This window comes from Mesoplodon densirostris, chromosome 1 (genome assembly GCF_025265405.1).
Source record: "Mesoplodon densirostris isolate mMesDen1 chromosome 1, mMesDen1 primary haplotype, whole genome shotgun sequence".
In the NCBI taxonomy this organism is placed as follows: domain Eukaryota; kingdom Metazoa; phylum Chordata; class Mammalia; order Artiodactyla; family Ziphiidae; genus Mesoplodon; species Mesoplodon densirostris.
In genome coordinates, this window is record NC_082661.1 from 230,645,262 (window position 1) to 230,661,780 (window position 16,519).

At 39.8% G+C, this 16,519-nt stretch overlaps 1 protein-coding gene across 2 annotated transcripts in view; it reads left to right on the forward strand.

Annotated features, from left to right (window-relative positions):
* Positions 1 to 16,519, forward strand: part of ARHGAP10 (Rho GTPase activating protein 10) — a 336,361-nt gene that overhangs the window by 116,193 nt on the left and 203,649 nt on the right. For both annotated transcript variants that reach the window (XM_060116129.1, XM_060116137.1), the window contains exons 5-7: positions 3,974 to 4,075; positions 11,220 to 11,330; positions 13,165 to 13,269. In XM_060116129.1, coding sequence (XP_059972112.1) covers positions 3,974 to 4,075; positions 11,220 to 11,330; positions 13,165 to 13,269 — 318 coding nt within the window. The remainder of the gene's footprint in view (positions 1 to 3,973; positions 4,076 to 11,219; positions 11,331 to 13,164; positions 13,270 to 16,519) is intronic.

The window sequence follows — 16,519 nt, forward strand, 5'->3', positions numbered from 1 at the left end:
TCCCTGCCTGTTGTTTGCCTTTTACCTTATTTATTGTGTATTTTTGATATCTAGAAGTTCTTATGGCTTCTTCCATTTCTCTTTTCCTCAGAAGTTCCTTCTCTGTTCTGAGATCTGATTGAAAATATTCTTCTTTGTCTTCATTTTTTACTTGTGACTCTTTCAGTCCATCTGGAATTAATTTTGATTTGAGACATGGTTCTCTTTTTATTTCCAGCTAGTTAACCAGTTATACCCACACCATTGGTTGAGTAATATTTTTTTATCCAGTGATTTGTGATGAAACCTTTATATATATATATATATATATATATATATATATATATATATATATATATTCTAATGTATTCAAAAACCTGATTATTTATGTTTTGTTTCTTAGGTTTATTAAGTCCCTCTACCATTTACACCATGTACATCTTATTTGACTAATTATGCTGTTTTAAGTAATAGCTCTCCTTCACTGTTATTTTTGTTTTTGTTTTTGCATGTGTGATTTTATAACATTACAAGCTGACTTCCCATGAGTCACCTTTTTTTTTTTTTTTTCTTTTTGCTGTATGCGGGCCTCTCACTGTTGTGGCCTCTCCCGTTGCGGAGCACAGGCTCCGGATGCGCAGGCCCAGCGGCCATGGCTCACGGGCCCAGCCGCTCCACGGCATATGGGATCCTCCCAGACCGGGGCACGAACCCGTATCCCCTGCATCGGCAGGCGGACTCTCAACCACTGCGCCACCAGGGAGGCCCCCCATGAGTCACCTTTAACTTGTAAATGTTTTGTTTGGCTTACTCATGTTAAAACTGAAAAAAAAATTTTTTTTTTGCCACCATTTAAAAATCACTGGGTTTTACAGCTGTTCCAGAAAAATCAGAAGACAAGGCCTGTATACTGGGCTTATGTTTCCACATGGCAGAAATCTGCAGGAGCTCTGTTATGGCTGCCTGCCTCTCTACAGTAGATGTGGGCTACGTGATTTGCCCTTGCCTCCACCTTTCCTTACTGAGTTTTCCTTCCAGCTTGACTCAGACTCACTTGAGTAATGCTGTTTCATAAAAAAGTTTTCATTGTATTAATTTGATCCTTGATAGAGCCTTTTGTCTCATACTGCTCAATTTATTATATATATATATGTATATATATACACACACACACATACATATATATGTATCCTATATTGCAGTGTTGAAGAAAAAAGGCTCCATTCTTTATTGAATGCTGCTTGAACACAATCTCTTTTAAAATTCATATTATTTAAGTGCCAAAAGTCATTTGAGTACAAAGAAACAGAATATTCTATAGTGACCTTGAGAAGAAATGCAAGGAGAAATATCTGAGTCTTAAGATTCAAAAACAAAACACAGTAGCGTTTGTATAATACCATACCAAGTACGAACAATTGTATTTCCACTCTAATTGGTGGGCGTGATGTTGTTTCTTGGCTAAATTCTTTCTTCACAGAGCCTTGATAGAACCATTTTCTTTCATTCCCAACCTAACCCACATGCTAATTTACATACCCCACTATTGCTGCGTGTGCTGGGGTGTTTTGACTGCTGACTTTAGCATCATTGCCTCCTTTGTCCCCTTCTGTGATTCAGATGAAATCAAAGGAGTAAAAATGTTTTCAGTATTCTTTGTGAAGTACTAATCTGCAAAGATAGTGAGCACGTTTAACCACATGATCTCGCTTTGCCGCGTACTTGCGGTAAATGCAGCTGCGTCACCTCCATTTCTATCTCATTTAAACCTGAGAAACTGATGCTCAGAGAATGCTGTGACCCTGGGGCAGTGTCACAGGACAATGCATGGCTGCTAGAACCTGCATCTCTGACACCTAATCCAGTGCATGCTCTGCGGGCCTCTCACTGTTGTGGCCTCTCCCTCCCATTGCGGAGCACAGGCTCCAGACGGCGCAGGCTCAGCGGCCATGGCTCACGGGCCCAGCCGCTCCGCAGCATGTGGGATCTTCCTGGACCGGGGCACGAACCCGTGTCCCCTGCATGGGCAGGCGGACTCTCAACCACTGTGCCACCAGGGAAGCCCTGAACTTTTAAAAATAGTGGAGTTTTTGAAGTAGTGGCCATATGTTGTTTTTAGTTTATTTTCTGTTAGTCATTAAAATCATTCAGGAAGTGCGTCATAATGAAAAGCAGAAAAGAGAGTAACCATGTAGTATTAATACCTTAAGCTTTTTAAAAAACAGTTGTAAATTAGATCTAGGGCATAAAGAAAAAAAGTGCTTCTGTTTCAACAGAAGTTTGACTATTCTCATACATAGGCGAACTGTAGGATCACAGAATTTTAGGATTGGATCTAAGAATGAAGTAGTAGAAAACCAAATCCCTGATCTTTTCAGTAGGAAAACTAAGGTTCTGTATTGTTAGGTGTTCCCCTCCCCCCACCCCCAAAAGATGTGCAGCTAGTTGGTAATTCTACTTGGAGTAGAAATGAAAAGAAATATCAGTTCCCGTGTCTGTCTCTTCCATCAGTATGGGGATTAATTTAGGGTCTTTAGGTGGGCTGGCAGAGCTCCCTTCCTGGCTTCTCACAACAGTTTGTAGTTCCGTGGAGTGAGAAAATGATAATAAATGTGAAGAAACATAATTTTTGTGCTTTATTTACTCCTTTTGCTTAATAGAGAAAAGATCATGCCAGAAAAGGCTGGGAGAATCCATTATTTTTGACCTAGAAAACAGAAGTTGGAAAATAGGGAAGGGAATGTTCCTTTTCAGGAGGCCTTGGAGAGTTGGTGAGAGTTTGAAGTTAATGGAAACATTTTGACAGCATGAGGACATCGCGTGTGCTCATTGGTGCTCCGAAATGTTTATGAGAAATCTACTTACTTTTGGCAAGCAGTGTTGGGGAGATACTCTGTCTTCACTGCCTTAAAAAAATTTGGTTCCTTGTGAGATAGGGAGGGTGGGAGGGAGGCTCAGGAGGGAGGGAATATGGGGATTTATGTATGCATATGGCTGATTTACTTTGTTGTACAACAGAAACTAACACAGCATTGTGAAGCAATTATACTCCAATAAAGATGTATTTAAAAAAATAAAAATGCACAGGGAACTCTATTCAGAACTCTATAATGACCTATATGGGAAAAGAATCTAAAAAAAAGAGTGGATATATGTATATGTATAACTGATTCACTTTGCTGTACACCTGAAAATAACACAGCATCGTAAATCAAGTATACTCCAATAAAAATTAGAAAAAAAAATTTTTTTAATTAAAAAAAGCTACTCTAGCAAAAGGAAAGCAAATGCTGTTTCTAGGCAGTGCCTGAGAAATGTTTGTAATGTTAACCAAAGGATCTTGGTACAAATATGTCAGTATTATTTTAGGCCTTGTTGACCTATTGCTACGTATTCTAGACAGTGTTAAAGAAATCACCCCTAAGGTTTGGGTGAGTAGATGACATTCCTGGTCAGAGGATTTTATTGTGATATTCATACTGGACAATTGGGGAAGATCTTTTAAGATATTTCCTACTGCTCCAGTGGTGATGATGATGATGATTTTTTTTAATGTAGATCAAAACTTACTCAGTTTTAAGTGAATTCCATTTCTATGCCAAAATCTGTACTGTAGCAAGTTTGCTTTTTTAAGCTTTATGTTCTTATTATGTGTTCATCTTAAAAATATATATTTTTTGAATGGAAGGACAAGTGAATGGCATTAATTCCAAACACTGATAAGTATGAAGAGTTGAAAAATAACAGGCTTGGAAAAAAGCCCATTAAAGGAAAAAAAGAAAAAATAAGTGACTCTTCAATCCTAACGCTGTCTTGATGAGTAATAAGCAGTATGGCCTGGGTGCAGATAGATTTTCCAGATAACTCCTTCACACTTCGTGGTACTTTTATTTTCGGATATTTTTCATATTTTGAGTTTCCCAATGGATTAACTATGTGTATGCCTTTTTTTCCCTTTTTAAATCACAGTTGTCTATGTTTTTCTGATTTGTAGGAAGAAAAAAAGAAGTTTGACAAAGAGACAGAAAAGAACTATAGCCTAATTGATAAACATTTGAATTTATCAGCAAAAAAGAAAGACTCACATTTACAAGAGGTATTGTTTTTATTTTTCTGTTAACTTGTTTCTAAAATTCAGTAATCAGTGCATGTCTTTTTTTAAAAAACTGTGCTTTTCTTTTGAAAACATTTCATCTAGGGTTATTAGAGGTGGAAAAAATGACCAGGTATCACCATGAAAAAAAGAGCTCTTTTGGAACAAGACGTAAAATAAGACCTCTTAGAGCGATTAATGCAGTGTGGATTCATAGTATTAAAAGTTTTGGTTCTGAGTATATTTTCACAGGAACAATCATTTTAACTAGCATAACTGAGAACAGATATATTATTTTCAGGAATAGATTCATTAATTGGCTTTCATGATTTCTTGAAGAAGTGAATTGAATAAGCTCCTACACCATTTGGCTTTTATGTGAAGGCAGCATTAATCTTAACACTGAAGATTCAGGAGTTTTCACCTTCATTGGAAAGAGAGCATCTGTTTTACTTGTGTTAATAGACTCATTTTTTTGTTTTTGGAGGGAGCTGTATGTAAGAAGAAAGGAATTTATATCTTGTCTCTCATTTTCTCTTTCTGTTTCTTAAATCCCCTGCCACTTGTTTTTCCTCACTCACACACTTGAATGGAAACTCAGTTGTTTACAGTTTGGAACATATGCTATCCTTAAACATAATGCTGTTTGCAGATGTAAGGATCTTGACTCATCCCACAAAAGTGTGATCTTTTTTCTTCCATTTGTGTATTTTTAAACACATAAGGAATCTGGCATGATGTGCCACTATAATATACACTTAGTGAAATATCAAAATGACAACATTGTAGAATAAACCTGGGTTATGTTTAAATGTCACAGATTTAGTTGCAAACTCTGTGTGTGTGTGTGTGTGTGTGTGTGTGTGTGTGTGTGTGAGTGTGTGACGGGGTTATTTTGACATTACCTACACGTCACGTTTTCTTCTGTCTCGCTAGTATTTTTTTTTTTTTTTTTTTTTTTTTTGCGGTACGCGGGCCTCTCACTGTTGTGGCCTCTCCTGTTGCGGAGCACAGGCTCCAGACGCGCAGGCTCAGCGGCCATGGCTCACGGGTCCAGCTGCTCCGCGGCATGTGGGATCTTCCCAGACCGGGGCACAAACCCGTGTCCCCTGCATCGGCAGGCGGACTCTCAACCACTGCGCCACCAGGGAAGGCCTCGCTAGTACTTTTTTTTTTTTTTTTTTTTCTTTTTGCGGTATGTGGGCCTCTCACTGTTGTGGCCTCTCCCGTTGCGGAGCACAGGCTCCGGACGCGCAGGCCCAGCGGCCATGGCTCACGGGCCCAGCCGCTCCGCGGCATATGGGATCCTCCCAGCCCGGGGCACGAACCCGTATCCCCTGCATCGGCAGGCGGACTCTTAACCACTGCGCCACCAGGGAGGCCCTCGCTAGTACTTTTGACGGACGTTTAGATGGCATTTGACGTTCTATAACAGAGAGAGGCCCTTTTGTACCATTTATTTGGTCCTCACTCCAATACTGTGGGTAGGGCTCCATTCTCTCCTCTTCCATATTATGTAGGAAACCATGCACTTGTCACATGTGCTCCCTCATCTCCTACCCTCTGTCACTTTTGAAACGACAGCTGTTGCTCTTTGAGGCTCCCTTTACGCTAGCAGTTTTCTACCTCTCTTCTCCCCTGATCTCTGTTTTCAGGTATCCTGAAGGGATTTTCATGCGCCGGGTCAGTTTCCATCTCCACCTCACTATCTAATGAGTATCACTCTACCTGTTGTTTAGGCAAAGTCTGTAAAGTCAGTCTTGGCCCTTTCGCTCTCACCCCACATCTAGACCATCAGCCTATGTCTTCTTTAGCTTCAGAATATTCTCGGAATATGGCCAGTTCTCCTGACTCCCCACCCCTGTCACCCGGGCATCTCTCGCACAGATTACTGCAAAGGCCACCCTGCTTTCACCAGGGTATCCCTACAGTTTATTCTCTATACAACAGCGGAGTGAGCCTTCGTGTTGGTCTTCTTCTCTAAATACTCCTAACAGCTCCCTCTAGAGGCCCTGGGCCCATCCCGCCTGCCCTCACACCCACATGGCTGCCTTGCTCTGGCTTGGTTCCATGCTGAGGGCCTGTGCTTTGTTCATCCTCCTACCAGCTCTGCATGCGTCACTCCTTCAAATAGTCTTCCAAAGACTCTCCACTCAGACTTCTCCTTACTAGAGACGTTTTCCAGCCACCTTCTTTAGTGTCCCCCTTACTCTCCTTTATTTTTTTTCATACTCTGACAGCCTTTTGACTCACTACACATTCCGTTGTTACATGGCTTCTTCCCATAGGCTGTAAGCTCCTTGCAGGCAGCAGCTGTGTTCTGTTCAGCACTCGGTCCTCAAGGCCTACAATAAGACTCGTCAGGCAATAGGCACTTAATAAATATTTACCCAGTGAACAAGTGTGAAGATTGTGAGCTAGGGCTTCGACAGTTTCATCATTCCCAAAGATAACTAAACTCCAGGTGGGAAATTTGAAGAGACCCTCAAGGAGAACCATTTTAGTTTCACTCAAATTACGTATTCTTGGCTGTCCTGCTCTGTTTGCTCTTTACAAACATGCAGACTCCCACCTGACCTAGCTTTCTGTTGCAAGCGTGAAGGCCATAGAAGGGGGCTGCTCTTTAATGGGAAAAAGGTTAGATTTGGGTTTTAGTTCCTTTTGGCAGTGGCTAATGCATTGCTAATCTTCAGTAAATTGAGGTGCTCAAGAGATTAATAAAGGTTGCTGAGGCTGGTACTGAACAAAGGCATAGAAACTTGTTATCTATTCTTTCTTCTTGTTTCCAATGAAAATAACATGAGGAAATGATGGCGGACACCAGGCTGGCAATTTTAGTAATTCTGTTAGTACCTTTACCTGTAACTCTGTTTATTGGGCACAGTGGCTTCTGCCTCCATCACAACCCGAAATTCTAATTAATATTTGTACTAGAACAAGAATTGGATATTCGAGAACATTCCATGACTGCTGATTTTTGAAGTATATTTTTGTTTCCTGATGCGAATTAAAAATTGGCACTTGCCATCTGTCTCTATAAGGATTAAGTCACTAGCCTAGCTCTGAGGAACTAACTGCTCCAGGGCTATAGTCCTTGTTTTGCCCCAAATCAAACTGAACTCACAGCTCGCACGTTGTGCATTTTTTTTAAGTCGACACTGAGTCATCAAATAATTATGTTTTAGTAAATATGACCAGAGAAATAGATCCTTTGAATCTCTTTGTGTGAGTGATTGACTTCCTTTATGCATATTAACAGCAGGAATGGTCAGAAATGAGATGATAATCAAATTGAAATTGTATGTTTGTTTAAAAAAAATGACTTTTGCTTGTCCAAATGTGTGTTTTCCAACACCACCAAGCAACTGACTCAACTCTGACACTACCGAGAGACGCATCAGATCCAACAGGTTAAGGGCTCAGTTGGACAAGATTGCCTCACTTCTGACTAGCAGATGCAAGCTATTATCTATAGAATGGATAAACAACAAGGTCCTACTGCATAGCACAAGGAATTATATTCAATAGCCAGTAATAAACCATAATGGAAAAGAATATGAAAAAGAATGTGTATGTATGTATAACTGAATCACATTGCTGTACACCAGAAACTAACACCTTGTAAATCAACCATAATTCAGTTTAAAAAAAAAAAAAAAAAGACTACCCCACTTCCGACGTCAGTCCCAAGTCCTGGTTGTTACCTGTGCTTCTGACTGGCTACAAATAAGAGGTTCCTGTGTCCCCTTCCTTGCTAGAGTGGCTCACAGAACTCAGAAACATTTAGTTAAGTTTAGCAGTTGATTATAACAGATAATATAGAGGATACGGATGAACAGCCAGATGAAGAGGTGCACAGGGCGGGGTCTGCAAGGGTCCCAAGTGCAGAAACCTCTGTCCTCATGGGACTGCGGTACGTCACTCTCTAGGCAAGTGGATGTGTTTCCTGTTAACCTGAAATAAATAGTCTGCTGGGTATTTCTCCAGCAAAGATGGGTTTATTCGTGATCAGCGGAGAATTGCAGTTTGAGGTCTGCAACCACGGGGAACCAAGGGCAAGTTTCTGCACGGTAGGGGAAGGAGAACACTTTCGTTGAGAGGGAAAGAGACTTGAGAGGGCTGCAGTAAAGAGTCCCTGGCTTTTCTTGGGCTGCGTCCTAGCCAGGAAAGAAGAGCCGTCTTTCTTCTTGTTGGGCTCTGCGATGGTCTGAAGCCATGTGAGCTCCCCCTGCTGGTGAGTTTTCCGTTTGTTAATTCTTTACATTACCAACCTGGAAGCTCATGAGCTCTTGTTCGAGGGTTGTTATAGAGCTTCCTCTGTAGTGCTCCCCCTTCCCGGAAATGGGTGGGTAGAGCCTAAAGTTCCAGCCCTCTAATTAATGCTCTCTTGTGGCCCTACCCTAAGTCACCTCATTAGCATAAACTCAAGTGTTCTCCAAAGGGGCTCCTTACAAATGACTAGAGACGCTTCTCTCGCTCAGGAAATTCCAAGGGTTTTAGGAGTTTTGTGCCAGGAACCTGGGACAAAGACCACATACACTTTTTCTTTTTTTTTTGTTAAGCACTGCCTCTATAAACTATTTTCTTCACTTAGTTGTTTTTTTTTTAACATCTTTATTGGAGTATAATTTCTTAACAATGGTGTGTTAGTTTCTGCTTTATAACAAATTTAATCAGTTATACATATACATATGTTCCCATATCCCCTTCCTTTTGAGTCTCCCTCCCACCCTCCCTATCCCACCCCTCCAGGCGGTCACAAAGCACCGAGCTGATCTCCCTGTGCTATGCGGCACATACTTTTTCTTACATCACATCTATAGCGATTGCCTTTTAGACTGAGTCAGGCTAAAGGACGGTGCTGCTAGGTATAATTTGGATGTCTGTGGCATTGTTGTAAATTATGGGTTAACGGCAGTCCCAGGGATTCTTGTGATTGATCACGCTGCATCTGGCACAGTGGTTCTGAACACCCAGAACATTAGGAAGCTGTGGATAGAAGCTGACCTGCCATGCCGGGGTAATTGCAGTAGCACAACCAGGCGAGAGAATCCACTAAAATTAAATTAAAAAACCACCTTGGTAAATCTGACCCTGGTGTCATTTTCTTGAAGGACGTTTCCCAGTAACAATAACATGGAAAAATCCACCCTTAACCTCCCCTATCTCCATTTTATTAAATACTCAACACACTCACATTGTTTTTCCTGGGAGTTGTGTCTGGTAACTGCTAGTGGCTGAACTCTCCATTTCTGGATATTAGAGGCATAAAAAAATCATGATTTTTATGAGTGTTAGGTAGAGATTTTCATTTTGGCTTAGTAACAAACACTCTTATTATAGTTAAACATTACTTTAATTCAAAAAGGATATGATGCCCCCCAAATTATTACCTGTTAGATAAATACTTTTTCCCCCCAAATTAAAAACTTTTTGTGGTGGTAAAATATACACAACAAAGCATGATTTTACCAAGTTCAGGCATGCAGTTCATTCAGTGTCATTAAGTACAGTCACACTGTTGTCAATAACCACCACATTCCAGCTCCAGAGCCCTTTCAACTTGAGATACTGAAACTCTGTGCCCAATAAACACTAACTCCCCAGCCCCCTTGTGCTCCCAGCTCCATGACGACCACCATCCTACTTCCTATCTCTCTGAATTTCACTGTTCCGGGTACCTTATATAAGATAAATCATACAGCATCTGTCCTTTTGTGACTGGCTCATTTCACTTAGCATAATGTCCTCAGGGTTCATGCATGTTGTAGCAGGTGCCAGAATTTCCTTGCATTCTGTGGCTGAATAATATTCCATTATCTCTGTAGACCACATTTTGTTTATGCCTTCATCTGTCGGTGGACGCTTTGGTTGCTTCTACCTTTTAGCTGTTGTGAATAATGCTGCTGTGAATGTGTGTGTGTACAAGAATCTCTTTGAGCCCCTGCTTGCAGTTCTTGTGAGTATATACCCAGAAATGGAATTGCAGGATCATATGGTCATTCTATTTTTAATTTTTTTTTTTTTTTAGAGAACTGCCATACTGTTTTCCATAGCAGCTGCATCATTTTACATTCCCACCAGCAGTGCACAAAGTTCCAGTTTCTCCACATCTTCACCAATACTTGTTATTTTTCTGTTATTTTTTTAATTTTGGTGGGGGGAGATAGGGTTTTTTGGATTATTTTCTGATATTTTTTGTTTTTTGTTTTTGATAAGTGTGAGGTGGTACCTTGTGGTTCTGATTTCTATTTCCCTAATGACAAGTGATGTTGAGCATCTTTCTCTGTGCTTAGATATGGCCTGTTTGGAGAAATGTCCAGATAAATACTTCTGGACATAAAATTAGCCGAGTTAGGAAATACAAGATGCCTTGTAAGAACAGTTGTAAGGACCAGAGGTTTCTCTGCTGTTCCTCTGTGGAGCCATCCCCTCTCTCAATTCCCTTTTCCCTAGTTAGACAAGAGAGGCTGGAACCTTTCTTTGGAATAGTCTCCTGACCATCTGGTGCCTGTTCCCTCCCAGGGGACAGGACATGATAAGGACTTAGGAGAGTGACTGCCTGCAGATGGGCTTCCAGCCCAGGCCTGTCTGCAAGAACCGAGCTCTTGAGGTGGGGTCGCCACTTCCTCACCTGCTTCCCTCACTCCTGAGAGCTGTGGCGACTGGAATTTGCTCAGCCCTCCTTCCCAGGCCACTTCATTCTTAGGCGATTTGTTAATGGAAATAATGTTTATGTAATTTGGATTCTACACGTGCGGTTCCACCTTGGGTGTCAGTTGTGGTTGGGTAGGTTTTTCATGAAGTGCCTTTTACTCTTTGATCTTCTGTCCTTCGGAGTCAGTCTCATCGCAGAGAGCAGGGGTTTGCAAACTATTTCTGCAGAGAGTCACTTAGTAAATATTTTAGACTTTTGAAGATCACGAGGTAGGTCCCTGTTGCAACTACTCAAGTCAGCCGTTGTAGCCGCAAGTCTACACAGAAGATGCATAAAGGAGTAGTCCTGGCGCTGGTCCAGTACAACTTCATTTGGAATAACAGGCAGCAGGCTATATTTGGCCCATGGACTGTAGTTTTGCAGACCTCGGGCAAAGAGTTTCGCTCCGAACCACCTCTAATTTGACTGGCCTCCATTATTTTAACATAGGCAGATATCCAAGTGGAACAGAACCGGCAACACTTTTACGAACTGTCTCTTGAATATGTGTGTAAGCTTCAGGAAATCCAAGAAAGGAAGAAGTTTGAGTTTGTGGAACCCGTAAGTATAAATAGCAAGTTGCTCTGCTAGTTGAATTTCGTGATATAATAGGAATGTGTTTCTTTGAAGATTTAATTTATGGTTGCCAGAGGCTGTGGTGCATAAACACGAAGCAAGATGTCGTAAATTGTACACAGTACACCCAGAGCCATGAAGTCAAAGAATCACTTCTAAATAGTGGTTCTCGGCCTTATTTGCACAGCAGTGTGTAATGAGTATTATTCCTTTTGCTATATGGTCTCAAGGACTCTGCAATCAGGTACAATTTGTGCCATCCTAGCTGTAACTCCACCCTTTTAAAAAGAGTCCCCATGAAAGAAATTATATTGGAATGTGAGTGAGCGTGAGATATTTATGGGATAATCTTTATTCAAGTTTGTTCTAAAGCAAGTGCATCCATCCAAGCCTTGGTGCTTTCAGCAATTATTGGTAACCAACTATTTCTAATACAATTCACAATGCTTATGCAACCTAACTTAAGAACCAGTGTATGGAACATTTGAAACTATTTTGTAAGTTACTCTGACATTTCTTTATACTTATTTTAGAAACACATGATTTTTTTGTGCTTATATAGATGCACTCTGAGAGCTTCAGTTACTTATATGTTAACATATCTACGAATATATGTATCTTCTGAATCAAAATATAAAGGTTATTTTGTACTGTGGGTTTTAGCAAAAAAACCAGAGGTACACTGAGAGTCATGATTGTCAAGATTCACTTTAATTTTAACATAGACTATATTGCATGTGATTTTAAAAAACAGCTTTATTGAGATATAATTCACATGCCATACAATTTACCCACTGTGTGTATGATGTTGAGCAACAAACCAAAAAAACCCAAGTAATGATTCATTAAAAATTAGCATTCGTGGAAGCTATGGTCCAGTGGAGTAATTGAATTGCCCTAAATTAAACAATTAGAGAAAACCTCCTTAAAGCTTTCTTTTTATGTGAAATCATAATAATGGCCTACATTTTATTTACTGAGCATTTACAGTGCTCAGTCATTGTTCAGGTTGTTGTTCTAAGTACTTTTCTGTGATCATGCATGTATTCCACACAGTACCCTACTGAGGAGATATTTTAATGATCCCGCTTAGCAAATGTAGAAATTGAAGTCGAGAAACTTCAGTAATTGGCCCCAGTTGGGAATTGACCCTTGCTGGCCACTTGACGTCAGAGTCCCAAATTCCTTACCATTACGCGGTGTGACATTCTGAAGACAGTGAATCTCAGGATTTCCTTAACCCTCACCCCAAATCACTCTTACTCTAGATTTTCTCACATGTGGGGGAGAAGCAGTGCCCTCTGATCAAGAGGGGCAGGTGGAGAGCTGGTAGGAAACTCAGGGCTTAATTACTGTCCTGCCTCTGCCCCTCTCTGCTCCAGTCACTGAGCATCCTTGTCAACAAAACAGAGAGGTTCCTCTGCACTGGATGCCCTTCGAAAGAGCATTTAGCTCTTTGATCTATATTTCATTTTCCTTATAGGTTCTATCAACCTATAGTGATAAGGTTTGAATTATAAATGAATATAGGGATTCTCTTGACTAAAAAGGACAAATGGGTGATGTAGAATTCCATTTCTCCTAAAAGCTGTCTAATGGCTCTGATATTTAAGGAGAAAATCACAAATCCTTTTATTTTTTATAGGGACCAATTAATGAATAATAGGCAGTTCGATTTAGTTGAATTCTAGTGACTTCCTTTTAATTATTGTACTTCGATGGAATCATAATGAGATGAGGCCAAATACGTGGCTTTTTCATTTATTTTTTTCACTGAGATTTTTTGGGTGCTAATGTCACCTTTTCTCCTTTGTTTTAGATGCTGTCATTTTTTCAGGGAATGTTTACTTTCTATCATCAAGGCCATGAACTTGCCAAAGACTTCAATCACTACAAAATGGAACTACAGATCAACATTCAGAATGTAAGAAAACGGAAGCTTTCTCCTAAAAAAGATGTTTGATAGGTGTAGGTTTGATTTCTTTGGTGTATGAAAAGCCTTAAACGAAGACCAGGCTGATCTGTTGGTACCGAGAAACTGAGGCTACGCTGCCACCTTCTGGTCAATTCTTGGTGTAACAAACTGTTCTCCAGCTAAGGGAGGCTCCGAATTCTGCTGCAGGCGGCTCTGTTTTTTTTTAAGAATTCATTTCCTATAATTTATTTTTCTTCCCTTATTTTCAGAAAAGTCATGAGGTATGTTTTTACAATCAGAATTTCACATAATTTGCCTTATTTTTTATTTTTCCAGTTATATAATTGACACACAACACTGTGTAAGTTTAAGGGTTACAGCTTAATGACTTCACTTATTATATTGCAAGATGATTTCCGCATAAGTTTAGTTAACATCTATCACTTCGTGTAGTTAAAAATTTTTTTTCCTTGTTGTGATAACTTTGACTATCTACTCTCTTAGCAACTTTGAAACAAGTCATGTGGCAGTGTGAATAGTTATTCTGCACTTTGTGAGGCAGTTCTAAGGATAACCTCTGTTGTGTAAGTCTTAGTCCGCTCTGTATGAAACAGACAAAACAGTCCTCCACTTTAAATTTAAGGCATTTCAATTCTAATTTAAATTTCTTCTGTTACTTGTATGTCTTATTTGATATTTATTCCCAGAGAGGCTAACAGTTCCAGTGGAATTTCTTTCCTGTGTTTTGTGCCTGCCTATTCACTAAGGTATTGGTGTTCACAGTTGCTGTTGGCCCTTTATTGTTTTCCTGGAAAATGTATGGTTTCTGTTAGGTCTTGGATAAAGAGTTTATTTGAGAACTATTAAACAGTATAATGTATGTGGTTTTGATCAGAAGGTGGTAGATGTTTTTCCTTTCAACACTTTTGTTGATTTTGGAAGTGTCCTCATTGAAAAGCTATTCAAGTTATGTTTAGTGTAATTTCAAACCTTGTTAAAAACACAGTGAGTGAGTCTTGGGACAGACTCTCAACTCATCCTGAAAGACATACAAGGAGAAGGATGGGGATCTCTGTGCTGTTTGCTACCTGACCTTCAACTTCTTATAATCTTAGAAATTGAGGACTAATGGTTTTTGTGTAGATTTTGTTTCTAAGTTATTTTGGTATAGTTCCCTACATTTGAGAATGTAGGTAATGAAATCTCTTGTGTTTTGTAATTTATGCGTCAATTCGTATTTGAAGATTCTACATTCTGTTCAGTTAAATGACTAAAAGAGTAGATTCCTCCCTACACCCTCCAAGATCAGTGATATAAGGTAACATACTTTAAAAATATGTCAAAGTGTATATGTGTAGATTAGTCCTAACTGCAACAGTGTCTCTGTAGGTAGTAGAACATTTAGTCTAATGATGCTGTGATGTATCAGAATATTTCTGAAGACAGAAGAACACAGCATTTGTAAAAAGAACATTACATAGTTTGGAAGATTAGGTTATAATCCTGATTTCCACCCCCCTCCACTAACTGTATAACTTGTGTCTGTACCTTATCTGTCAAGGGCAGGGCTGGCCTGGATGAGAACCTTCAGGCCTAACTGATCCATAATTTGTGTAAAATGAGGAGGCAGGGTCCCTTATTCAAAAATGAAGAATTTCAAGGCAGTGATGGCAGAGCATTAGATCAAGTGCGTGACCTTCTGAGCTCAGGGCTGTGGGTGACGGCATGGGCTACCTGCCTGTGAAGCCAGCCGGGCCTCAGAGTCTGGGGTGAGGTATGGGGACACATCAGCGTCTCCTGGGGGCTCCAGAGAAACTGTCCATGTACAGCTTGCTTATGTGGAAGTTCAGACCCAACCTGGCATCAGGAGCCTATAGTTACCTTAAATACACCAAAATAATTTCAGCGAGATTCAAGATTTAAATGGGAGTGAGCAATAATACTCAGGCATGAACTATTGTAAGCAACACTTGAAGACAGCCTATCATTTGAAATGGGTCAGATGGTTAATGGAATCTAACTTAGTCTATTAAGAACCTAACACACGTACTTGGTAACTTTCATTTCTCATAAAGAACTGGGCGAAGAACAAGCTACTGGTAAAAATCTTTTCCTGTGTCCTCTGGAACTTCAGGATTGTCATCAGGAAGTTGCCTGGGGTCGTCCACCTCTCTGCCTTTTGTTCTGGCTCTTTCTGAGGCTGCTCCTGCAGCTCTGCAGGTAGAGGCTCTGCCTTCCGCCTCACCTTCAGTGTTGAGGACACCTGATCCGGAAGTTGCCTGTGCTCTTTACTTTTGCTTCTAGCTCATTCTTTGCCCTTCAGAAATACCAGCACCTTTGAAACACATGCCACTCATTCTACCTCACCTGCTATATCTCAGTATTGCTGTAATTTACTACTTTCTTGGCCATTTCTCTCATTCCCTGAGGATGTCAGCTTTTAGCATATCGAAGGGAAAGTGTTGGCTGTATAAAACTACATATTACAAAAATCCCAGCTGTGTGTTACCTTTTTTTTTTTAACTGAAGTATAGTTGATTTAATGTTGTTAGTTTCAAGTGTACAGCAAAGTGATTCAGTTATACATACATATGTATATATCTATTCTTTTTCAGATTCTTTTCCATTATAGGTTATTATAAGATTATGAGTAGAGTTCCCTGTGCTACACAGTAGGTCCTTGTAGTTTATCTATTTTATATATAGTAGTGTATATATGTTAATCCCAAACTCCTAATTTATCCCTCCCCACCCCTCTCCCCTTTGGTAACCATAAGTCCATCTTCTACATCTGTGAGTCTATTTCTACTTTGTAAATAAGTTCATTTGTATTATTTTTTTAGATTCCACGTATAAGCAATATCATATGGTATTTGTCTTTCTCTGTCTGACTTCTGTGTTACTTTTTATGCTATGCGTATTTATGTATTGAAAGAAATATACCGAAATGTTGAAACCAAATCTTAGAGTTAACTATCTGTGCACTATAATGGTAGAGATAATTTTGGTCAACTTTTAGGTATTTTACTCTAGCAAAAAATGACAAAAACCATTTTATAATCAGAGAAAAGGTAAAAGTTATTTAAAAGTGAAAATAACCTATTTTTGCCCAACTGGTTTCACCTTTTCTGTTGTAAAAATGGTTAGACCTTTTTTTGAGAGAGATTCAGTCTTTTTCCATTTTCTATAATCTAGAGTAATTAATGGACAGCAAAAAAGAGCAAGATGGTTTTTTAAAAAATAGACTTTCCAGAAGAAT